The sequence below is a fragment of the Aulonocara stuartgranti genome (genome assembly GCF_965226115.1).
Source record: "Aulonocara stuartgranti genome assembly, chromosome: 8".
Classification (NCBI taxonomy): Eukaryota; Metazoa; Chordata; class Actinopteri; order Cichliformes; family Cichlidae; genus Aulonocara; species Aulonocara stuartgranti.
In genome coordinates this window covers 8,583,720-8,608,176 of record NC_138959.1, presented here as the reverse complement: position 1 = coordinate 8,608,176, position 24,457 = coordinate 8,583,720, and the positions used below count along the sequence as shown (strand labels likewise).

Genomic DNA, 24,457 nt, shown 5'->3' with positions numbered 1-24,457 from the left:
CACCTCACGATTCACAATGAACCAAATTATTCAAAAAAAGCAAACATATCAAGAGAGCAAGACATAAGTAGAAAAGTGGATTTTATTGAGAAGGTTAGACTGGCATGAGAGACAACACAAGCAAGAATTTCAAAAACAAGCCGTGATGGAAAACAAATACACTACATCAAAAAGTCATCTTCATTGGAAAAGCTGTGATTTGAAAAAGCAAAAAAAAATCGGGATGGGAAAAAAGTCAGCCATTTCTACAACCATTTACATATAGGAGATAAACCTGGATATTATTTACATGGCAACAGATTACAGTATTTACAAAGCCAGGGCTGGAAGCAAAGTGAAACTCTCACGAGCTGCATTTTTGGAGTAAAACTGGACACGGTCAGTGTGCACAGTCCTGAAAAAGCACAGGGTGATTTTTTGGCAGAGAAGCAGAGATTTTAACAGTGCCTGGAAATGGTGATCTAACAAAGATCGGCCCAGACCAGAATACGGTCACCAACAAAAGTATTCAAGCTTTTGTCTTTTTTTTTTGGTCACATATAATTCAAAATGTAGTTTTGAGGGAAATCTAAACAACACAAGGAAAAAAAATGTTCAAGGGGTTTTCAGAGATGCCTGGAGTCAGTGCCAACACAGATATTCTCACATAATGGGTTATATCTTACCACATTAATATTGGTTATAGTATATTCAAGCAATCTAGAGCAAATCTCTGTACATTTATTAACACACATTCATGATTCAGGCAAACAGGGGAGGACTGTCCCTTTACAAGGCATCTAATCACAGATGGAAACAAAGAAAGGGAGGAGCTGGGGGTTCTGGGTCAATGTCAGTGGTCAAAGCCAGGAGGATACGGTGCTAAACACCACCCGGCTAACGGCAGGGAGGCCTGGCTGAGTCGCACCACTCAGAATTAAAAAATAAAAATAAAAAATAATAATAATCAGAATCAGAATATTCAGTTAGCTCATCAACAATTACATCAGCATCGACACCGGTTTTGATTCAACCCTGAGAAAACAGTGGACTGCATGTTCACTAAGTGGCACACCTGCCTAAGAAGGTAATCTTTTTACCCTCTGAACACCCAGAAATAAGGGACAATTTATACGGAAACTGGCATCTTAATTATCTGATTAAAGATTTAATAATAAAGCAACATTTAAATAGTGATTAAGTCTTAAGAAATTATATCAAAGGAAATAAAAGGTTCAGTCTGTTGTGGTTGTGCCCTCGTCAAGCAGTTTTCTGCAAAACAAGGTGCCAGTGCTGGAGCCAGTTCACTCCTCAAATCTTTAACTGTAATTCTACTACGTCTTCACTTCTGATCGCGGGCGTTAAACCTGCTGATCTGAAATGGAAAAAAAAGAAAAGCTGATGACCGCCAAATGTGACTAAAATGACTTCGCAACAACTTTCAACAGACGTAACAGTAAATTTGGACTAGATGAATTCAGTGCTCGGCAAATCAACTCTCACACACAGTACTGGTAATTAAACGTTACTTAGATTAATTCCTGCGTTTGTTTGGAAGCCGTGCGTCTCATTTTGGAAAACCTTTTGCTGGCGCCAGCAATGACACCTTGTGAGAAAATAGCCCCAGTAACTCGTGCTGTGAATGCAGAGCTCAGGACAGAGGAGGTGAAGCAGCAGGTTTCAGATGTCATCCAAGATCCAAACGAGGCTTCTTCTCCATTTATATTACCACGGCGTGCACGGCTTACTCGTTCCTCAAACAAATCCTGAACTTACAAGAGGGACAACTCTTCAAAGAGGAGAGTAAAAACTAATATAAAATGTCTGAAGAAGAATGCTGACGTCTCATCGGATTCTTCTGATGCTGCTCTCTCTCCCAAGTCCTCTTCATGAGCGAGGGGGTGGTCTGTCCCTGTTCAGGTCCTCCATTTTCACAGGTTGTCAGAGGTCATTGGAGCATGAGCTGTTTGAGGTTGTCGTGCAGGATGGTGTCCTTGACGTCCCGAAACACCAGCCTGATGTTCTCCGTGTTGATGGCGGTGGTGAAGTGGTGGTACAGGGGCTTCTGAGTACAGTCGCGCCTCTTGGCCCGGAAGCAGTCCACCATGAACGCCTGGACGTCCGGCAGGCTGTGCTCCGGTCCGTTGTACTCGGGAAAGTAGTCCTTGAGGGGAACGTTTTTCACTTTCTCCTCCAGCAGATCCGTCTTGTTGAGGAATAGGATGATCGAAACGTTGTTGAAGACACGGTTGTTGACGATGGTCTCGAAGATGTCGAGCGATTCACGGAGCCGGTTGGTCTGCCTGTCCTCCATCAGCACCTGTAATAGATGACGGAACAATTAAATACTACTGCCAGTACGGATGGTGTAAATCCTTTAACCTGTACATGTTACATCCTGTCAGGTATTCATAAGCTTCCTTTTAATAGCATTTCCTGTTAACCAAAGTCAATTTGGATTAAAACTGTGGTTTTATGGTGTGCAATAGGTTTAAAAAAAAACAAAAAACGAGAAAACCCCCCCCAAAAACTAGGCTATTTGGGTTAGCCTGCTATTGCATGGCTCTTACAACAACAGTTGGTATGTTGCACAGGGCAAATCAAACAAGAGCTTGTTTTTTAAGTCAGTTACAGCAAAATGAGGAAAACAGTGAGGGACTTGAAACTAGGGGCCAGCATAGCTAAAATGAAGTTGGTTAAGTCCCAGAAAACATATTTATGATGGTAAAACACTTGAGATGGTTCAATCAGAGGCAAATAATTCTTCCATCTGCTTTCAAGCAGCTTGATTCCACATTCAACCATTAAGAAAGCAATGCCATTGGAATCCTTAAAGGGGACCCATTCTCATCCTTATTTTCAGCCATTTATATACTGTTATAACGGTGGACACTCATAAAACTCACTCATATTAAATATCATCAAGGAATTCGGCTTCAGACTGCTGTAAACACTCAGTTTCAGACAGGTTTTTTCCTAATCTTGGGTCTTTTCATGTGAAAAATCTTCTAAATGGTTCTCTCAAAGAAGCCATACCTGCCTGACATTCAAGCGTTTTGTATACGAGGGACAACCAATCAGAAGTTAGTCGGCTCCATTAATGCTTGAGATAATTTCAGTTTGTGTAAAGTTAGCAGCAAAGCAAACCTTACATCTGCTCTGAGCTTCGAATCAAGTTTCTGCTGGACATTTCAGCCTCTCGTTTGTGTAAATACTTCAATCCATCACAATTTAATGTGTACTTGTAAAATGTTGTCTTGCAAGTCTTCTCACTGTTTTCCCACCGCTCTGAAAAAGTACCAAACCACAACCCCCCGAACTGAGCCTTGTAAATGTGATGAAGAACAGACCGATTCATGCTGTTGGTGCCCATTTAAACATATCAGTCACATTTTGGGGATTCACATCAGCCTGTCGCTAGAATACTGAAGACGGAAGGGGAAACATGGTAAATAAATACAGCACGACTAGCAAATAAATGAACCAAAGTTGTCACTTGCACATCTAAGTGGTGGTCAAATCAGAGCTTTAGTTAGAAACTCAAATAATTAATTCGTCTTAAGGAAAGTCTTGCAGCTGCACAAGCAGAAGCATCAATGAAACGTTATCAAAAGTTAACACACATTATTGTCAAGAACAAACTGGTTAATGTGCTTCTTATCATCCTATCTGTATTGAGCGTGCTTGCTTGTGAGTGGCAGGAAATGAGATGCCATGGTTTCTTTCTGCATCTGATGCAGCAGCGGTGTTTACTTTAATTTTTTTACCTGGTCATATTCGGAGGAGGAGACGAGGAAGAGGATCGAGGTGACTGAGTCGAAACACTCAAACCAGCGTCTCCGCTCGGATCGCTGCCCTCCCACGTCCACCATCTTGAAGGGAACATTCTTGATCTCAAAGTCATACTCATGGATGCCCTTAGTGGGTTTACGAGCCAGCAGGATGTCCTGTTGAGTGGGAAGATAATCCTAGCAGGAGAGGCAGAAAGACAAACTTTTAATTATTGAGACAAAAATACCATTTGTCCTCATTTCCACCTAACCGTTTGATAGAAAATCCTTTCCAAACCAGGATTTGTTTGCAGACTGAAGAAGAAACACCAGACACATAACAAAGTTCAAACTAGCAGCCAATTCATCTGTAAATACTAGAAATGTGTTTTATTCTTCAGCTCTAACTTTGGGTCCTGCAAAAGCAAGACTGGAAATGACACACTTATGAGCGCTGAGGAAAACACAGCAGAGTTTAAGACTACACAAAAACGATTCCGTAAATATTCACAAATATGGGGATTTCCCACAGAAAGCAATCGATGGGAAGGTCAGCATTTTGTAGAAAATGAAAGTAAAGGTTTGACATAATAAGTTTAACATCTGCTTCTGCTGTAACCTCTGTGGCTCTGTGGAGGAGCTGAATCTAAAGGTGGATATTTCAACTGAAAATCACCAGGAAGCTTGGGTAGGCTCTGTATACAAGCTAATCATCTTTGTAATCATTGTTAAACTGGCTTTAGCAGGTTCAGATTCACTGCTTAATAGAGGGGACGGCTCCAGATGCAGGCTAGGTGTGTTCTGTTTAAAAAAATAACTTGAGCATTTTAAACGTGTCTTACCAAATTAAAAAAAGACTCATACACAGAGTGAAACAGGGAGGAGAGAAACTAGCACAGCTACAATTGACAGCACAAAGAGTTGAAATGAATATTATGTTCATATACTAAACACAAACACCCACAAATGGATGCTGTTTGTAAAATGGTGATGAAAGAAAACACAGCAACTCCATTATGAAAACAGTCATTATGAGTTTGATTATACATTTAGGGGGGGGATTTCATTCATGTTAGTAGCGCCCATTCAAAATGTGCCCATTTGTAATGAGGACACTGTGGTTTGCAACTGTGTGTGCGTGTATTTCTATAATAAACAAAAAAAAGCCTGAGGTCAGCCACAGGAGTGAAGTTAACATACACACACCCACAGAAACAAAACTAGCTTTTTAGCTTCATAGCATTTACAAAAGCTATGAGGATGTGTGTGCATGCAACATTATATTCATTCAAACACATATAAGGTGAACCTGCTAAGCCTCTGTCCATTTTCTGTGATATGTAAACTGATATGATGGAAGCTTGCAGTAAACATGACAATGGCATGGCATTTTTTTCTTCTAGTTCTGGTTGACATCATCAAGATGTGACACCACCTTAATCTTGTCATCCCAGACATACAGATCTGAGTGAGCACAGTATAAGGATTATTTTTAATATGAATCATGCAAAGCTACTCTAGTAGAGTCTGAAAAGGTGGTGCTGGAAATGAGCAGAAAAGGCTGGACTTTATGTATCGAGTTCATACTAAAGGTGGCTGTATTGAAGAGCACAACATGAAAGACGCATCTAAAAGAATACAGCAGCCTTTGTGCTTACACCACCTGTAAGCACAACCTTGGTAATAAAAGTGTAATTAAATTTACAAAACAAACATACGCATACAAACCTCATGAAGACAGTAAGATTGTAGATGTTAGCATAAGCATGTGTGTTTGTAAATAATAGTACAAGTATAAACACTTAATGTCCTCAATGTAAAAAGGATGTGTTTATGATGCACAGAAATCTGAAAAACAATTCAACTTCCAGCATGCTGATGTCAGAAAAAAGGAAGTATTGTTAAAACTCAGTTGGGAGCGGTTAAAATATCTCTCATGTTAATAAAGGAAAAACCCTGATTTACTCTCAATAACGCCCTCAAGTTTTGGACTTTAGACTTAATATTAAGGGTTTATAAACTGTTTGAACTTGCTTAGTGTGTTCATCTTGATGTTTTTTTTAACTAAACTTTTAAACACCTGAAAAAAAATTGAGCTTAACTAAATATAAGGAGCTTCTTTCACAAAATGCCAGCATTATCTGCGGCAAGCAACCACCTTAGTCATTTCTAAGGTAACCTTTAATTGTCTGGACATGTTGCAGTATTAACTATAACATGCACAAGTCTGATTATCACAAAGAGTACAAGCAGAAACAACTTACCAGCTCGCCGAGCTTATCCAGATTATCCAAGAAATACTTCACTGACTCACCCTGCGACAGGACAGAGGAGGAATTTCTGTTAATTCTACACAATTAATTAGGTTCTGTCATTTTTACCACAATCAGCAGAAAACATTTTGCAGCAATATGTTTGCAAGTGGAAAAGGCGCTGAGATACTAGTGGGGAGAGTGTTTAGCTGCCACACAGACAGAAGTAACCTGACTTTTTTCTTTCTCCCGTGTCTGCCCCAGAGCAGAGTCTGTTCTGAGGTACTGAGGCAGGATGCGCATTATTTAGTAAGACTGTGACACGTGTTTCTAAGTGTGTCTTTGATGTATTCAGAAGTGTTGGTTAGTGTGTGTCTGCGTGGTTAGAAGTGTTTTATTTGAGTTTTTTCCCAAGACTTTTTCGACACTGCTTTTGTGCAGGCAGTGCAAGACCAGACACGGGGCTGCCAGGACTGAGATGCATTCCTTTATCTGTGAGCTGGTGCGGGTCCTGCACTCGACATAAACCAAAACACCGTGTGCAAAAAGAAAAACAGATTTAACCCATCGTCTTTCCTGTGACCTGCAGCGCCTCTACTGCAACGCACTACACTTGCACAGGGGATTTTTGTTTTGTTTTTTGCATGTATTTTGCATTAATGACACGATAGGCATTTAAATGTTCCCAGTTGCAGCGATCGGGTTGTATTTCTCTCTTACCACCATGTACGAGCATTACCCACCCCAGCTTCTTCTTCTTGTCACCTTTTGATCTTTAGGTAAAAAAAAAAAAACTAACCTGACCTGAAAAACCTGTGATTGTGTGTGTGCATTTCTGTGTGTGTGTGTATGTGCACGGCTAGGATTACCCAAGGGAGGAGCCCAATGGTGTGGTGCTCTACTAGAGTTAAATGAAGAAAAAGCTACTTTTCTGATTTCACATCCGACTCCGCCCGAGTAAAAGGAGCTCATAACTAAGAAGGGTTTGGTTGGTTTTGAAATAATCAAAAATCAAGTCAGATTTTTTTTCCTGTTTTTTTTTTTTTAAAAAGGAGAAGAGAAACAAGAAGCGCAATCACTCTGCGTTCTCCCTGCTGAGGCATGACAACGCCTGCAGAAGCAAAACTGAAACTCAGCAATATGTCATCTGAACCGACACTTACATTAAAGGAAGATGTGACTAAATAATTCTAATACTATGAATCTCAGAATCTCCGATGAAAAGATTAAGACTATTGTAATGAGCAACGCTGACGTCTGCACTGCAGGAAGTGAGAGAAGCCATGTGCATACTCACAGCGCTACGTGTGTGTGTGCTTTTTTAAACATGATAATTACAACCAGGCCTGAAGGCACGTGCGATTTGTGATGCAAATGCTTAAATGGGGCACGGTCAACACGAGGGGATTCTGGGTAATCTGCTGCAAATGACACAAATCTCTTCTTAGAGAAGGAAAAAATTTTTAACAGCTCCCAACAGAATTAATTTTGCCCTCAGGGTTTACAGTGTACTCACCATTAAAACTTAATATTAAGGTTTTGTACACTGTAAGCTTGCAATTGATATTCAGTTTCATTTCAAGACATCTAACAATAATAAGTTTATTTTAATATAAGAGAAAAGGCAAAAAGAACCCAAAACATCCCAAACACTTTTCAAAATGTGTGGTTGGTTTTTATAAAAGATGGACATTTGACAAAAACTACACTGTTCTGTACATACATTGATTTTAATACATATACAGAGACTGTTTTGACCCTAAAATAATGCTTTTTTTTTTAAATTAAAGTCAAATACTGTTCCACTTTGTACCCTAGAACAATGAATTGTCACATATGAATTAATTTTTTTTTTTTTTTATAAACTAACTGTCTTGGCTGTGCAGTAATGTGTGTGTGTGTGTGTGTGTGTGTGTGTGTGTGTGTGTGTGTGTGTAGCCCTGTGTCTGTGGTCCATTGACCCTCCACTGATATTACACAACAAATAAAGGCTCAAAGCTATTTCTGATCAATTGTTTAGTCTATAAAATGTCACCTCATTTTCCAGAGTGGGTTGAAGTGACAGGTGACCAACTATTTGGTTTGTTCAACCAATCCGCCAAAATTCAAAGAGCTTTAATCTGTAAACATGTGCACATGTGAAATAAGGATGGGACAATATATTTTATATGGCTTCCATCTGTGGTATCAATATCTTTATCAACACATGTAGGCGATTTCACTTGTTTCGTTTTCACAGATATTGTGATGTATCGCAGATGATCGCCTCGCAGCACACTTAGGCTACAGTGATTCTGTGATACCAACACCTAGCGTCCAGTAACTGAACAGCTAGTCAGGCTTTCAGCGATCCTGCCGCTCTTCAGTTACAGGCTGTTTCCATAGCAGGCTGCTTACATTGTTCCGTTTACTACTGTCACCGAATGAGTCACATTTGTGTGTTTATATGAATGATCAGTCCAAGTGACAGCTCACTTCCATTATTAAATGCACAGCTCCAGCTTCAAAAGTCTAAAAGGTGCGATGTTTTCCGTGATAATTAACGCTTTTGAAGATTTCGGGGGTGGGCGGGTGGAATAAAGGAACTTGCCAATTTGCAAAATGAATACTTACACTCTTACACAGATAGGTTATGCACGTTAGTGTGTGTGTGACCTTGTGTAACTCGAGGTGTGTGACACTCTTAGTGTTTGTGTGCAAATAACGCTGAGTGGGAGAGCCAGGGATCTGTTTGTGAGCATAAAGCTGTTTAACTACAGATCAACATTCCTGCTCTGATCACACTTATTCTCCTTGTCTGTCTGGAAAGGTTTGCACCAACAAGCTGAGTGTGTGTGTGCCAGAGCAACAAAACGCCATTGACGAAAGTTTGGTTTTATGCAACCCACTGGCAAATTGTAATTTTCTGCTTTTCATTACTGAAAGCCACTTGGAGAAGCGCAGCCCTTATTCTGTCCTCAGTTGGGGGCCCCTTAACTGCTGAAGTGTTTAAGTTTGTCACATGAAGGCAGGGCAATCAGGGTTATTCCTATACAGACAACATTTTGGCAAGAGCCACAGGAAAATCACCAGCCTTTTGACAAACACACTGTTTTCTTAATTGGGGATTATTTACTTGGATAAAATTGGCATTTTTTTGGCTTATTAAATAGCCAGAATACACAGATTTCTGTCAAATCATGTAAAGTAATCAGTGCTTTAACTGTAAAGCTACACTCATGGGAGAAAGGGGCTTATTTTGAGTCAGGAAAATCCCTGACAGCTGGTCATTTTTTAAAAAAAGCCTAAAGCTACGGTAATAAAAGATAAAATAAGAGCATATCAACAGCCCAGAAAGGACATGTGAACGCACTCCCGACCACATCTGCTCTTCTGGGGTAAACGTCACAGAGTTAAGACGTCCACACTGACAGCCAAAAGATATACGCAGCTGGGAGAGGTGTAAACAGGAAGCCTATTGAATCACATGTCTGACCACTCGGCACAGAGAGAGCACCAGAGACTAAAGAATTAGATGCAGGGAGAGTGGAAAGGGAGGATGAATTGAAAAGTCAGTTTCACTTTCTGTTTTCACTGCCATTTTCATCAATATGACTTTTTGGAAAAACCCATTCAGAAACACCAGAAAACCCTTATTGCACCTGGTGATAGAGAGCTGAGATTGAGAACGTTTTATCAGACAAAACTAGGCCACCATTATCTGTCAGTTATGCCATTTCAGCATATGTGTGTGTGTGTGTGTGTGTGTGTGTGTGTGTGTGTGTGTGTGTGTGTGCACGCTCTAACCCACCAGCTGAAACTCCCTGCGCCTATCGTAGGCGTTCTGTATGCCCGAGTCTGCCCACAGGGCCTTAATGGCGGGCAGGTACTCCAGGAAAACCGATGTCTCAAGCTGCCCACTGGTCATCTTGGCTGAGCGGGTGTCGAACGCCATCAGGTTGTCGCCGTGCGGCTGGTTGTCTTCATCACCCCACGGAATGTGCAGCTTCTCACGGGCGTCCACCAGCACACGTATACCTGGAAAAGGAAGTCAGATGGCAACTTAATAGTGGAAAGGGGTAGTGAGAAGGGCAGGTGAAACAAAAGTAACCCAACACCTGTGTCCTTTGGAGGCCTGCTGTGTCTAAAAAATAAATAAATAAAATACAAAAAAAATGATGATAGGGCAAGAAAAAGTGGAGTTGATTTTAAGGTAGCACATGATTAACATAACCCTGTTACTAGACAGATTTCAGGGTTTTTCCTGCTTACACAAAATTTCCACCAAAGAGGTCTTAGCCTCCCCTCAAAGGAAAAAGAAAATCACCACCTTGTGCTAACCATCACTCTACCCAATTTTTCTTTAACTGAACTTTCATTCAGTCAAGAATAAAGCACATTTTGCTGACATAATGACCAGAAATAACAAGAAAATGTGCTTCGAAAACCACATTATAATCCGGGGAAATCCCTGTATTCACAGCTATTATTTACATTTATTTCAAACTGTTTATTCATTAAAAAAAATGTACAGGATGTGCTGGTCACACCAACACCTTACTTTGAAAATGGCCGAAATAACTGTCGGGTTATATAGAATTTCGTGACTATTAAAAAGCGACGCTTGAGCCTTGTTGGTATTTACAGACGATTTTGTTTAACGTGGACAACACCAACGTAAAGATTTCTCTTTCATTCAGTCCGTGGACAAAGAGGAACACCTTACAGCACACTACACTGGCGGGTTGCCCTCCATTAGCTTCATCCCGAGCTTAGTTATTGAGCAACAAAACTTGCCTGTAGCTGATTTAAAACCGCGGGTAGTGTTGGTTAAAGATATCACAAAAAACTTGATTCGCTGTATTTGGTATAGCTATGCTAAACCCCTAGAAAAGTTAAGCTTTTAGGACAAACGAGGCTCCTATGGGTGTGCCGAGAGCAGATGTAGACTGTTTATGTGTCCTCTCACCCAGCCCAGCGCTGCTAAACAGATGTGGAAACTTTCCAGTGCCTTTTAACCGAGTAAAAAGGGCGATTTTCACGCCCTTTAAGTTTCCAGCCCTCGGTAGCGAGGTTACCTTTGATAACATTGCTGTAAATCGTTGCTCTGAAATCCTCTCGGGCGTGCTGGTCGAAGTCCTGGCCGTGGATGATCCGCATTTGTTTGAGGAAAGTCGACTTGCCGCTCTCGCCAGCGCCGAGGAGAAGGATCTTCACCAGCCGTTTTACATACGTTTTCTCCTTGGAGAGACATCTGTCGATCTCTTTGGACTTTCTCAGCTGTTCCACCTCGCCGCTGTTAAGCAGGCAGACGGGTAGACAAACTTTTAACACGGACCTGGTCGGCAGGAAATCCGCCATGTTCGCACAAACTTCATCGATGCTAATTTGATGCGCGTTCTCGGGCGCAGGCACGGGACCAAGCCCCTTCCCTAAACTCAGGAAGTACCGCTGCTGACTGTTTACCATCAATCTTAAGGCACAGCCTACTGTGCTATTTACGCGGATATGCCTCACATAAACACGTAATATTGTCCGTAGCTACGTTTGAATGGAAACACACAAAAATAACTTTATAAGCAGCATACTGAAATTTACACGCGAATACATTTTCAAGTTTTAGAGGTCTAATTGCACGATACACTATAAAAAGAATTAATAGGCGTTAACGGCTATAATTAAAGTAAAAAATAAATACATAAAGTTTTCATAATTAACATTAAAATAAATATGAAGGGAAAAAGGAGAGTTGACCGGTGGTGGCATGTCGCCCTCTACTGGTGCAGTATAGAAACACGTTGGAAAAAAAAAGACGCGCTCCGATTGGTTGATTCGTTTCACACTTTTAGACATGCTGCTTTCAGAGACTGCAGGAAATATTGCTATCTGCAGTTGAACGCTCTGCTGAAGAACAATACAATTTGAAATCTTGACGGAAAATAACTTGGTTTTGTGAAAGTGGTTGTATTTGACCTTCTGTCTTTGCGTTTATAGCATTGATGAGATAAAGAACACTAAATTATTGCCTATACTTAACTAAAACGGCTTCACATTGCAATTACTTAAACCTATTTTAGACAATTCTTTGTTACTCTTATTGGAACTGTCAACTTTTTATTACATGCCTGAAGTGCCACACGGGTAATTTAATCCTAATTCAATTTAAAAATGATAAAATATTGGCACATTAACAGTTTCCGTTTTTCCAAGTGAGAGGTTTAGAGGGGGGACATTTGAAGGCAACATCACCATCGATCAGTGTTGCACTTCCCCTCAAGCATCCCCACACGACACACAGGGCTCTCACAGGCGGCAGCAGTGTTGTATGTGTGTGTGTGTGTGAGAGAGAGAGAGAGAGAGAGAGAGAGAGCGGTGCAAAGCATCACACAACATGACCATCCGAAACGTTCTCCGGGATCATGGACAGAGGTACCGACCACGGATGGCTTGTCTCAAAAAGGTGGGCTGCACAGCTTACATTAGATGATGTAAACCAGAGCACAGGCTTATAGATTATACCTGCTGCAGACGCATCATTAGTGACTTGTATAAATTCTCTAACGCAATGCTTGGACTGTATTGGCTTACAGGAACCTCACAAACCCAGGCTGTTGTTGGCATTTGCACTATAATAATCTATAATATTCTCTGGAAATCCCAATGCTTTCATTGAATAGATTTATTAAGGATGGTCATTCCGTTAAGGATTAAAACCCACAGGTACCATTTGGACTACAATAAGCTTTAGGGAAACCCAATAGCAAAATGCATTTCTTTAATAATATGGACTTTAGTTATTAAGGGTTATTAGAGATGTTATTCATATACTCGTGTTTCAGAATGATGCCAACATACTGTAAATCAGATGTCATGTCAGCTTCCCCCTTACACTCTATATAGCTGTCAGACTGTGTTCTGTTTCAACCTTTTCACTGTGATAAGGTCGTTCTGTTTAATAAGCATTAGGCCTGGATCAGTATCAATACCTCCATCTACACCAACCAGCTGCTGGAAAGAAGTTAATCCAGGCGCTGTGTGAATTGTGTGTGTGTGTGTGTGTGTGTGTGTGTGTGTGTGTGTGTGTGTGTGTGTGAGGCCAGCCAGAGCAGTCCTTCATTCATCATCTCATATTTAAAATTCAGTTGGATGGTCACCAAAGAGAATGTTTTAACATTAGAAAAAATAAATAAATAAATGGAAGGAAATAATCAAGACATGAGCTTCCAGATGTAGCACTCACACAGTGTCCCCCTCTCTCCAGGGGAATGCACACAGAATCCATTTCCTGGAGAACTTTGTGTTTTGGTCAATGAAAGCCCACTTTGGTCCAGCTCAGTCTGGGGCTTATAGCCTCTCCAGGTTGACTTCAAAGCACAAAGCCACTTCAAAAAGACCCAGGAGTCAGCTACAAACACACTCTCTTTCTCTTTCTCTCTCACACATGCATACACACACACACATAAAGTGAATTAATGTACTACAGGATTTCTTCCTCTGCCGTACACACCCAAGTTGTGGGGGAGCTCTGGGATCAGATGGTATGATGGCTGAAAAACTGTTTAGAGGGCAGTGAGTCATCACAAACCTCCCACACAAGCCAAACAAAAGCCATGAGATCAGGGCTTGAAACAATCCCGTCATCTCGCTTCTCACCACTTTCTAATGCAGCATTAAAACTGTAATCCAGTCATTGGACTAAAAAGCTGAACAGTTGTTTGGAGAGAAACAGAAACCGAATCATTCGGCATTTGTCTGATAGGAAGTATTAATTACAAGCTTACACATCAAGCCTTAACATCCCAGGGGGGAAATTTGCCCTTTTTTAATCAGTGAGACACAGTTTAATGCAGCTTTCTCTGCCTTTCATTAAGTAGAAAAGAGGTTAATGGTAATGCTGTGCATGCTCGAGGTTACACTAATGATCATCATCACCGTCATGTGAATTTCACTGATCAAAATTTAGGATTTACAATCAAATCTGCTGCCCCAAAAACCTACACTGTGAGCTCTGATGTGACACCTCCTCACAACCTTTTTTTGAGCAGGCGGAGAAGGTGGTCCTCGAGATGCAGGACCCCACAACGGGAGTGAAGCTACAGCCTCAGAGACTGGTTATCACCACAATACCACATGCTATTACTGGTAAAGTGGACACAAACACTCTCACATACACTACAGTGGCTTGATTTTTATCCCGTTGAGTGACTGTACCTGCACAACCTCGCCAGAGGATACCACGGTGTTGGAGCTACAGATTTCATCTCCATGACAACCCCATGGTCTCAGAGACAGAGAGAGGGAAGAAGTAGGAGGTGAAGGAGGAGGATGATGATTGAGCAGGCGAGAGGAAACAAACATGTAGCGCCCGAAGCAAGAGGAATGCAGGCAGTAGGTGGTGGAGGAGGAGAAGAGAGGGAACCTAGACTTCTACGTCACCTGCAAGCTTTGAATGCCCACAGCTGAATGAATGAAAACATACCAAAGGCTTCTTCTCTGCTGCTCTCTCCACTTCCCTCTCTCACTTTCTTTGCTGTTTTGTTTTCTCTCCATCTCTGATTCCTTTGCTTTTCCTGTTTCCTTTTCCTCCCCCTTTCCCCCTTTCTTTCATCTCACAAGCTTTCCTTTCCTTTCTTAGTTTCTTTCTTCCTCTTGTTTCTTTCCTTTGCCTTTCTGTCATTTTCTCTCTTCTTCACTTGTCATCCTTCTCCTCCTCCCTTTTCTCCTTCCATGTCTCTCTTTGACATTAGCTTTCTGGCATTTACAGGCATGCACTGATGGACATAAACAACATACAGTATATTTAAAGTTGTTTGCTGTTCAAGCTGCCCTTTTGACTAGTGTTGTTTATTTCCATAGATTCTTTGTTACTTCTGACCTTGAGTCCTTTTTCCTCAGGTGAAGACATAGTTGTGTGGTTAGCAGACAGATTCCAAATCGATGCACAAGGTGAGAGATCAGGCAGCTGATGCCATCCCAGTTCAAAGTGTGTGTTTTGATAAAAAGAAGACAGTTTTAGGATGTTATCATGTTAGCTGACAGTGAAAATTGGTGATAGAACCTCATTTATAGCAAATCTGTCTTTTTTATTCAGAGGCGAGGAGTTTTGGCTCCATGCTGGTGGCGTTAGGATACATCTACCCTATACAAGACCACAAGCGTTTAGTGGTCAAACCAGATGCATCCCTGTATCGCTTCCAGGTAAACACACCACATTTTAAAGCTTAGCCAAAATCTCAGCTGCAGCAAAGCCAAACGATCTTCCAAAACAGTATTTCTGGTTATGGGAAGATTTAGTTTTCATTGCTGCACACTGAACAGTGTTTTTGCATGTTGTTAAAATGTAAAAAAAGGGATGCACATAGTCATGCAGAAACACACATAGTGTGCACTCCTGTTCCTGCTATCTAGTGACTCCACAACTCATGCAAAAAATGCAGTGTAAACTGAAATGCTTGCAAAGGTCATTTAAGTGTGACTGTTGTTTACCTACAAGAAAACAGAAAACAACAGAGCAGTTGCTAATTTATTAGGTGCAGAGCCTAAAAGATTGTGATAAAAACACATCAGTACATCAAATTCATTTGATGTAAAGGCTAGAAAGTTGCTGTGTCTCTTAGCCTGAGCACATAGCAACTTCTAAGAATAATTATGTCGGTATATCATGTAAGTTCAAAATAAAAATGCAGAGCCATGGAAGGTTAAAAAAAAAGGTTGATCGAGCCTTGTGAAGTAAAATCATGCACTTCCTGGAAGTTTTTCCATCCAAAAATGTAAAAATGTGAGAAACCTTTATTTTCAAAAATGTGTAAAAATTAAATGTAAAATTCCTTCAGTTTAAAACAGTGCTGCATTTTTTTCAGTGCAGAATAATGTTTTTTTTTAAATACTTTTTTTCTTCTTCAAAAAAAAGACAGAAAGGCCCTACACTGAAATAAAACAAACATCTTTGTAAAAACATTCACCATTTTTAAAATAAAGGAATTTTCCATATTACTTTTTATGGATGTTTTTCACTATGCATTGCATTTTTACAATACATAGAAATGCCCGTACATTTTGGTAAAAATTAGAATTTACTGTCAGAAAATTTTGGGGATATTTTTAGTTTTTTGAGAGATTTTTTTCAGTGTGATATACATATTTAATTCTGCATTCAGTCATTATTTTTAATATATTAACAGATTCATTTTATCAACATTATTGACCATGGTAATTTCCCATTGGTAAATTGGTTCCAGAAAGCGGCATGTGCCAGATTTTCTGTAATGGGTTTAGCATCTCTGCTGTAACATGCAATGATTAGATAATAAAAGAGTTTACCATTACAAGACACAAAAACCACTAAAGCGAGGTAAAACCAATTTCAGTCGTATTTATTTTATGATGTGAAACCCCAAATTAGTCTGGCTTTAGTTTCCTGAATGACTGCAAATTGAAAACAACCAACAAAAAACACCCTTAAATCTGCAAGAAATGAATCCCACTCACAAAAACGCTTACTGCTAATCATCACCTCTGCCCTTCATTGTTTCCAGACACCATATTTCTGGCCCACACAGCAGTGGCCTGTTGAGGATACAGATTATGGTGAGTGTATCTGAATGCATCCTGTTACTAAGAATCACTTACCGTTAACATCCATCTATGTTTTTGTTACTGAAGCAATCTACCTGGCAAAGAGAAACATACGTAAGAAAGGAATCTTGGAGCTGCACGAGCAGGTGAGAATTGGACACGAATCCCACGGCGATTAATTTTCTCTATTGGCATTTACTGAGGTGTTGTTTTATGTCCTCAGGAGCAGTACAACCATCTTCACAAGTGGATGAATCATAAATGGGATTTTATAGTGATGCAAGCTAAAGAGCAGTATAGGTGGGTGTGCAGGAAGCTCAGTGATGTCGGGAAGCGTTAAGGGTAACAATGTGTTATGACTCTCTGTGTTTGGGTTGGGTTTTAGAGCTGCGAAGGAGAGAAAGAAACCGGACCGTGTGGTGTTTGACTGTCAGGAAAGAGCCTACTGGGTGGTTCATAGACCTCCGGTGAGAACACACACATGCATGTTTCTATCACTACAGAAGACGTTTGTGAATTTATATTTGAAGACTTAGACTAGCCGTCACTCAACCAAGTCCTTTATGATTTGCGTGAATGAGAATGGCTTTTTGCCACCAAAAGGAGCTGGGCCTCACTATGTGATTATATAAACACATTTATGTCCCCACAACATGAGATAATATAAGCATACATGCACAGATATAGTTATCAAGCCTGAACAGTAAACAGCAGATATTGGTACATTGCAGGTAAACAGAGAAGTAAGAAAGTAAATTGCACCACACTGCAATACTTCCCAAGGTATCTCATTATCTCTACCCATGATGTCTCATTACCACTGCATGTCCAGTCAGAGGAAAAGGGCACAACTGATTAATATTTCACACTGCATGGGAGAAAGTGGTACAGTGGTTTGCACCTTGTGCACATCGAGCTTCTTGTGCTGTGATGCTGGATTACAGCTAGAACAGTTACCAAAGACAGTGACAGCTCCCAACCAAAGACCCATGTGTTTCCCATGAGTTAATTGGTTTGCAGTCATTTGATTAGGTGCAAAGATGTTTGAGGATATTCTCACTTCAGAAACTGCTGATCTACTGGGATTTTCCTGCACAAACATCTCTCATATTGCAGAAATATGTCTTTCTAAAGTTTTGGTTGCATAATATATGTGACCATAAACTATATGGTCACATCATATAAAGTAGGGCCATAATAAAAACACAGTTAAGTGCATAATGTTAAACAGTTGTGCTTTTCATTGTTTATGACTTCAGCCTTTAGGAAGAATATTGTGTTGACTACTGGTGACCTTTTCAGTAATGTAGCACGTTGTAGCCTGTGCTCTGTGACTTGTGTTGTGTCCTTTCAGAAGTGAGGTACACTATATTGCCAAAAGTATTTGCTTGTCTTCATTCACATGCGTATGAACTTGAGTGACATCCCAATCTTAAGCCACAGGGTTTATTATGATGTCGGCTCATCCTCTGAAGCTATAACTATTTCAACTCTTCTTGGAAGGTTTTCTATAAAGTTTATGAGTGTGTCTATGGGAACCTTTGGCCATTCTTCCAGAATCCCATTTGTGAGGTCAGACACTGATGTTGGATCAGAAGGCCTAGCTCCTGGTCTCTGCTCCAAAGGTGTTCTTTTGGATTAGGACTCTGCAGGCCAGTCAAGTTCTTCCACACCAGAATTGCTCTTTAATGTCTTTATGGATCTTGCTTTGTGCCCTGGTGCACAGTCATGTTGGAACAGGAAGGGACTATTGCCATGCTTGAGAGCATGAAATTGTCCAGAATTGTCTTGGTATGCTGAAGCATTAACAGTTCCTTTCACTGGAACTACTTATCCATTGTATTGCCAGACAGAGAAGCATGATTCATCATTCCAGAGAGCACGTCTAGGTTGGGCATGCTTCACACCACTGCATATGACGCTTTTCTATTGTACTTGGTAACGTAAGGCTTGAATGCAGCTTCTCAGCATTGGAAATCCATTCCATGAATCTCTCTACATGCTGTTCTTGAGCATATCTGAAGGCACACGTGAAGTTTGGAGGTCTGTAGTGCTCAACTCTGCAGAAAGTTCATGACCTCTGTACACTATGCACCTCAGTATCTGCTGACCCCACTCTGCCTACTCATGCCTTGACTTGTTGTACAGGTGGCATCCTACCACAGTACCACGCTGGAATTCACTGAGTTCCTAAGATCTGTGAGTGTTTGCAGAAGCAGTCTACACGCCAGGTGCTTGATTTTATGTCTGTGGCCACAGAAGTGATTGGAACACCTGAAATTAAATAATTTGGATGGGTGAGTGAATCCTTTGGCAATATAGTGTATGCACAGAAGACTTTGACCTAACGAGGGTCACTGGCACTGGCACTAATTTGTGTCTCATGGCACATGAGTTATCGCTGCAAGGGTGCTCTGTTGTCAATCCCTCAGTTGAGATTTCCATATGCATGCTGTAAAATAAAGCAATAAAGCATATTAATCAGCTACCAACGTTAAAAGCTGATAGGTCAAGTTCTGCCGGGAATTTTGAGGTACAACTACAACTAACCCATCCGAAGTTCTTAAATCCCAGTTCGATCAAACGTCCTGCTGTCAGACACAAAAGGGGCTCCTGTGTCTGCTGACACAGTATTAGACAGGAAGTTTAAATGCTGTGGCCGATTGATACTTACAAAATCAGAGTATTAACTGCTTTGCATTTGTTGGTTTGTGTATTTTAAAGCTTTTCAGACAAAAAGGATAGATATTTCTTCCGTCTTCCAGCCTTCAAGCATTTCATTCCTTCTAAATACTAAATCAGATATGCACACTCTTAATTTAAGATGCACAATTTAAAAAGGAAGAAACTTTTGACCTTTTCTAAAAAAAAATCAGTATTCAATAAAAGCAGAAACAGATGTTTCATGTTGAAAAATAAATATAATGACACCTTGATGTAAATAACATATGCTGTCCTTAAAACTTCATCTTACAGGTTCAGATTGATCGTAATGACTGCTAAATGTGATTTAAAGTTAATGCATTTTAAAGCCCCCCGTGGGAAACAAATAAAGTACTTGAAGATGTATTCATAATGACCAAGAGTGAATTTGGTGATTGGCCTCTTCTTGTTTGAGATGGCCATGAGAAGTACGACACATTATCCGCTGATGATTAGCATTATAAAACAGCCATCTGTTTAATTAATTAGTCCTTTGGTAAACACTGTGTAATTCTCTTTTGTTGATGTGTATGTAGCCAGGGACTGTGAGTGCCATGGACTATGGACTGGAAAGACTAATAGATCCAAATGCACACGAGGTAACAGGTGAGTCTCTGCCTGACCCGCATGAACATAATTCCTTTCAATCAGCTTATATCCCATAAGAAGCTTTAATGCATTAATGCAGGTACAGTAAATGATATGTATGCTGTTTTCTTTTATTAAAATTAAGGCCTTCTCTTTTCCTTTCTTCTTCTCTGCAGGCATTTCCTACGGCTATGTTTTCAAATCCCAGACTTTTAGGCTGGTTGTGAACACATCTGCACACACTCACATCACCTCATGAATGCACTTGCTATAATACTTGCTAACAAAAAAAAAGTACCTGAATCTCAGCTCAGGTTGTGAAATGATGTTGAAGGTTAGTGTTCACAAGTGTTCATCATGAGTCCAACAATGATAAAGAAGTGATGTATAAAACAGTGCTTTTTTCTGTGCAGAAATACATACAGTGTCCTAACTGTGAAGTCATAAAGTATATGGCTTATTATCTGTACTCATACTTTTAATACATTTTTCCTCAGGCAAAAACACCCGATGACTACGAGAGGATCGTAAGTTTTTTTCTACTCACTTGTTGGATGTTTTATTGATCACGTATAGTGGCAGCTCTGTGTTATTCTGGCTGTCATTTCTCTCCCTGTAGATGATTTTCATCCAGCAGTCCATCATGCGTCCCAGAGTGAAATCATCAGTGTCCATTGGCGCGTAAGACAGTCCCTCATATAAGAAGCTCGCTACTATCTGTAGCAAACCAGTACCCCTCCTATACCCTGGCTGCTCCATTAGCTGTATGCCTTAAAGTAACACACGCACATTAGTTTCAGCATAACCCCACTGAGTGATCTGTAAAGGTCAGACAGGTTAAAGCTGATGAGAAAGTGGGACCGTTGTGGAGGGCTGCTTAAGCTTATTGGTGGAGCCCTCCACAACAGTCTCAGTTTCTCAGTAAAAAAAAGAAAAATACTGGCCCTGATTATATGATAAGTAGCTAGCTCAGTGGCTAGCTAGTAGAAAGTTCACTTGAATCTTTGACATATTTCCCACGTGTCTTTCCAGGAAATAAAAAGAAAATGAGAATCTTCACAGTAGACAAACATGTATTGTCAAGTGTATTTGCTGTTCTCTGACTGATGAGGGATTAGATAATGTGAGTTATGCCTCCTGTAGGCTTGGCTGCACTTGCTTTACTGTTTCTGTGTGGCTGCATCATTAATGGTTAAAGACGTTATTTTCCTTCAGTGTGGTCGATGGTGACGTGTTTTTCCCTCCACTGCAGGTTGGTGAAATACTGCGCCACTTATAAAGGCCACGACCCTTTTCTGTCCAAGTGTCTTCCCAGCAACCCCTGGCTCACTGATGACGTCACATACTGGGCTTTGAATATGCCCAAGTGCGTAAGATGATTATACTTATAGAAATCACTGATTTTGGACAATAATTAAGAATATTTTGTTTTTGTTATCTGTGCGGCACAGTGTGGAAATACCCACTAAAATGCGTGTGGAGAGGTGGACGTTCAGCTTTGGAGAGCTCCTTTCAGACCCTCGAGGACGAGATGACTTCAGACTGTTCCTAAAGAAAGAGTTCAGCGGTATGATAGTCTGATGCAATTTAAAGTCACTGTTGGTCCTGATGTTAAGCTTTCCTTCAGTAGAAGGGGTTAGGAATAATCTGAGTTTATATCTGGTTATTTTCTCTAAACCTACTCAGGTGAGAACTTGGCATTCTGGGAAGGTTGTGAGGATCTGAAGTGGGGCACTGCTGCGACAATGAAAGAGAAAGCAGAGCAGATCTACAAGTAAGAACTTCTTGAAGAATATATTAGTCTTCTGGTAAATATTGAAGACAGTGGAGAAGAAAGTATTATTTGATTTAAAAATCGCCAACTATGTTTACTGACAGTGATTTATGACTCTTTAATAGTTATATTTATTAGTTTAATAGTGACACAAATACATGTTGGACATTCAGTGTTTTTAATTTTTATTTTTAACATTAAATTCACTCAATTATTTTTAATTAATAAAGATTAAAGATTAAAACTTAAAATAAAACAGAATTAATACAAATTTTGGTTGCCATCATCCAGAAATAATACGCCTTAGATTAATTACAGTTTAAATCTAAACTTTGCATGTAGTGAACTTTACCTGCAAGTATAGTGTTACTTTAACTGATGATTAAATGATGAAAACAATGCAGTGGATATTTTTTTCTCACATCTTTACTGAAGAAGAAGTTTTTATCTGGCTTTTGAGGTTTTTCCATGTAAGTGTCAAAGCATTTCCTCTTCATTCCTCCCACTTTCATTGATCTCAGGACTTTCCTGGCACGCGGTGCTCCACGATGGATCAACATCGATGGAAAGACGATGGAAATCACAGTGAAAGGTCTGAAACACCCACACAGATACGTCCTGGATGCAGCCCAGACTCACATCTACATGCTCATGAAGAAGGTCAGTAAACATGTCAGTAGGTGTGATCAGTGCAGAGACTGCATAAATTAAAACACCTTTTTGGATTTTGGTTTGAGCTGACTGTGGAGCTGATGGCGCTATGCATGCCCATGCTATAGCAACGTGTGTAATTTGCTCTAAATGGGAGCATGATTTGAAACTAAACATCACAAAGTATCAGATTAGACTTTTATTGAGACTATAAACTCACAAAAAATGTTAACTGGTGTCATAAATGATTAAGTAGCAGGATAATGTTCTCATTGACCTTTATACAATATGAACTTTGTGACCAGATGAGGTGCCCCCTGCTGGCCACTGTAAAGAAAGGAAGTTTAAGGCACTTCTGCATTGGCTTCACTTTTCAGACCTGGATGTCTATGGTTAAATCACAAGGGAACGGTGGGGTTGTATCTGTACCTGTAAGAGACCAACTCACTGGACCAACTGATAGCATTTTGCAATTTGCAGGACTCATATGGCCGATACCTAAAATCTCCAGTGTTTAAGGAAACAACGAAGAAGGCCGTATGTCCCGAGGAACACAAGTTCAGGTAAGAGGCACTTTTTGCATTGAATTTGTGGAGCTTTTCTCAGACATTGTTGGAAGATTTATTTGAAGCTTTTAGTTTGACTAACAGAAAATACGTCTTAGTCACAGCAAAGAGGAATGTTGCAGTCTAAACAACCCTAACAAATATATAACATAAACCTCAAATTTTCTCTTCTCTCCTCCGTACTCTTAAAGACAATCCTGAATTTTCAACTTTCAACTCTTACCTTGTTCCTGTTTCTTTTCCCCTCCCCATACATCATCCCAGTGACTCCCAGTTGGAGCAAAATGCAAGAAACAGACGGCCCAGTCTCAGTCCCATCATCATCCGGCAACAGGAGCAGGAGCAAAAGGCCAAGATGGCCGCCAGTGCCCCTGTTGACATCACACAGGTCATGAGCAAACTCAGCCAACAGGGCAAAGAGGCACCTCCTCGCCGCACCTCAGTTAAAAATGACTAATTTTATTTGTCTAATTGCTATAGTAGTTACATATAATACATGTAATACATTATATGTTTAGACAGGATATAATGTTATATAATAAATTAGAAAACATCTATAATATGTTGCTATTAGACCTTTCAGTGAAGAGTCATAGACCAGAGCCCAGCTAATTTATCAGCGTGCTGATATATCTGCTGAAATTAGCTGTTTGCTGATCTATTGGTATCCATATTGGTCATGACTGATAAATAAAATTTTTAAAATTTAAAGAATTGAAGTTGTTGTGCCTCATAACAACTTTAATCATGTTTGTGCATTGATGCTGCATAGGTAGATTTTAGGATATGTGTCAAAATATTCGATTTTCAAATCAACACATATCGGTCTTAAAAATCGTATATCGATCAGGCTCTATGTAAACATACTTTATATTTCTGTGTGAGTCACATGTTTGACGTCTTTGGAAATGCATGTTTCAAAATCTGAACCAACCTTTTTTTGCAACTCATGTTAATAAATTACTACAAGAAGAAGACAAATAGCCATCTATTGTCATCGCTGACATTTACGTCCATGTAAGCTGTAAGTGTTGTCTGCTTTTTTGTTTGTCATGATACATTTACTGTGCTGTCCATCTCTGTGCATTCACTGTTGTTTAGTATGTTTTGAGTTGTCTTTGTTATCAGTCATAAGGTAATAAAACATTCATAAAACCACCTCATACTTATGTGTTTGGACTTAAGCCGTCATTTATTCACCGTTTTCATTTTTCCATTTAATTCGATTGTAGCGCAATGCATTCAAATTCCTTCCTTCCTTCCTTCCTTCCTTCCTTCCTTCCTTCCTTCCTTCCTTCCTTCCTTCCATTGTTTCTTTCTTTCAAAACCTGCTTTTTTGTGATGCGAAAGTGCAACGTTAAGACCAACATAAGTTTGCAAATTTACTTAACCATTTGCACTTGTTGTAAACATACGCTTGTTTCTACAGCTTGATCATTGAGATGATATTAAAATGCATATTAACTTATTAAAACAGCATTTTTCCACCATAGAGTGAGGTATGGTTCTCCACCTATCAAAACTGATGAGCATTGCCGTTATATTTTATAGCTTACATTTCCCTTTGCTAAAAAGCAGAGTTAAACAATAGGAAACTGAAGCTAAGGGCAAAACAAGTTA

General features: G+C 40.0%; 2 protein-coding genes across 2 annotated transcripts; one reads left to right on the top strand and one right to left on the bottom strand.

The window, feature by feature from the left end:
- Window positions 1-64: 64 nt before the first annotated feature.
- Window positions 65-11,387, bottom strand: LOC309713266 (guanine nucleotide-binding protein subunit alpha-13-like). The gene is made up of 5 exons (XM_082544763.1): window positions 11,059-11,387; window positions 9,792-10,018; window positions 6,014-6,064; window positions 3,747-3,947; window positions 65-2,299 (listed from the first exon to the last, which is right to left on the bottom strand). Exons 1-5 carry the CDS (start codon window positions 11,339-11,341, stop codon window positions 1,928-1,930), a joined length of 1,134 nt encoding a protein of 377 aa, XP_082400889.1. The 5' UTR covers window positions 11,342-11,387; the 3' UTR covers window positions 65-1,927.
- An 844-nt stretch (window positions 11,388-12,231) lies between these two features.
- LOC309713265 (regulator of G-protein signaling 9-like) lies at window positions 12,232-24,002 on the top strand. Its single transcript, XM_082544762.1, has 17 exons — window positions 12,232-12,440; window positions 14,026-14,122; window positions 14,876-14,926; window positions 15,072-15,178; window positions 16,516-16,567; window positions 16,643-16,701; window positions 16,779-16,855; window positions 16,941-17,022; window positions 19,795-19,857; window positions 20,344-20,373; window positions 20,466-20,527; window positions 21,099-21,212; window positions 21,298-21,413; window positions 21,533-21,620; window positions 22,142-22,280; window positions 22,752-22,834; window positions 23,102-24,002. Exons 1-17 carry the CDS (start codon window positions 12,372-12,374, stop codon window positions 23,292-23,294), a joined length of 1,482 nt encoding a protein of 493 aa, XP_082400888.1. The 5' UTR covers window positions 12,232-12,371; the 3' UTR covers window positions 23,295-24,002.
- Window positions 24,003-24,457: the final 455 nt, after the last annotated feature.

Coding starts and splice junctions, on each gene's coding strand:
- LOC309713266 (XM_082544763.1), bottom strand. CDS start 11,341: ATGGCGGATTTCCTGCCGACCAGGTCCGTGTTAAAAGTTTGTCTACCC. Junction 10,019..11,058: donor TTACAGCAATGTTATCAAAG/GTAACCTCGCTA, acceptor TTCCTTTTCCAG/GTATACGTGTGCTGGTGGAC. Junction 6,065..9,791: donor GGCGCAGGGAGTTTCAGCTG/GTGGGTTAGAGC, acceptor GTCCTGTCGCAG/GGTGAGTCAGTGAAGTATTT.
- LOC309713265 (XM_082544762.1), top strand. CDS start 12,372: ATGACCATCCGAAACGTTCTCCGGGATCATGGACAGAGGTACCGACCA. Junction 14,927..15,071: donor ATTCCAAATCGATGCACAAG/GTGAGAGATCAG, acceptor TTTTTTATTCAG/AGGCGAGGAGTTTTGGCTCC. Junction 22,835..23,101: donor CCCGAGGAACACAAGTTCAG/GTAAGAGGCACT, acceptor ACATCATCCCAG/TGACTCCCAGTTGGAGCAAA.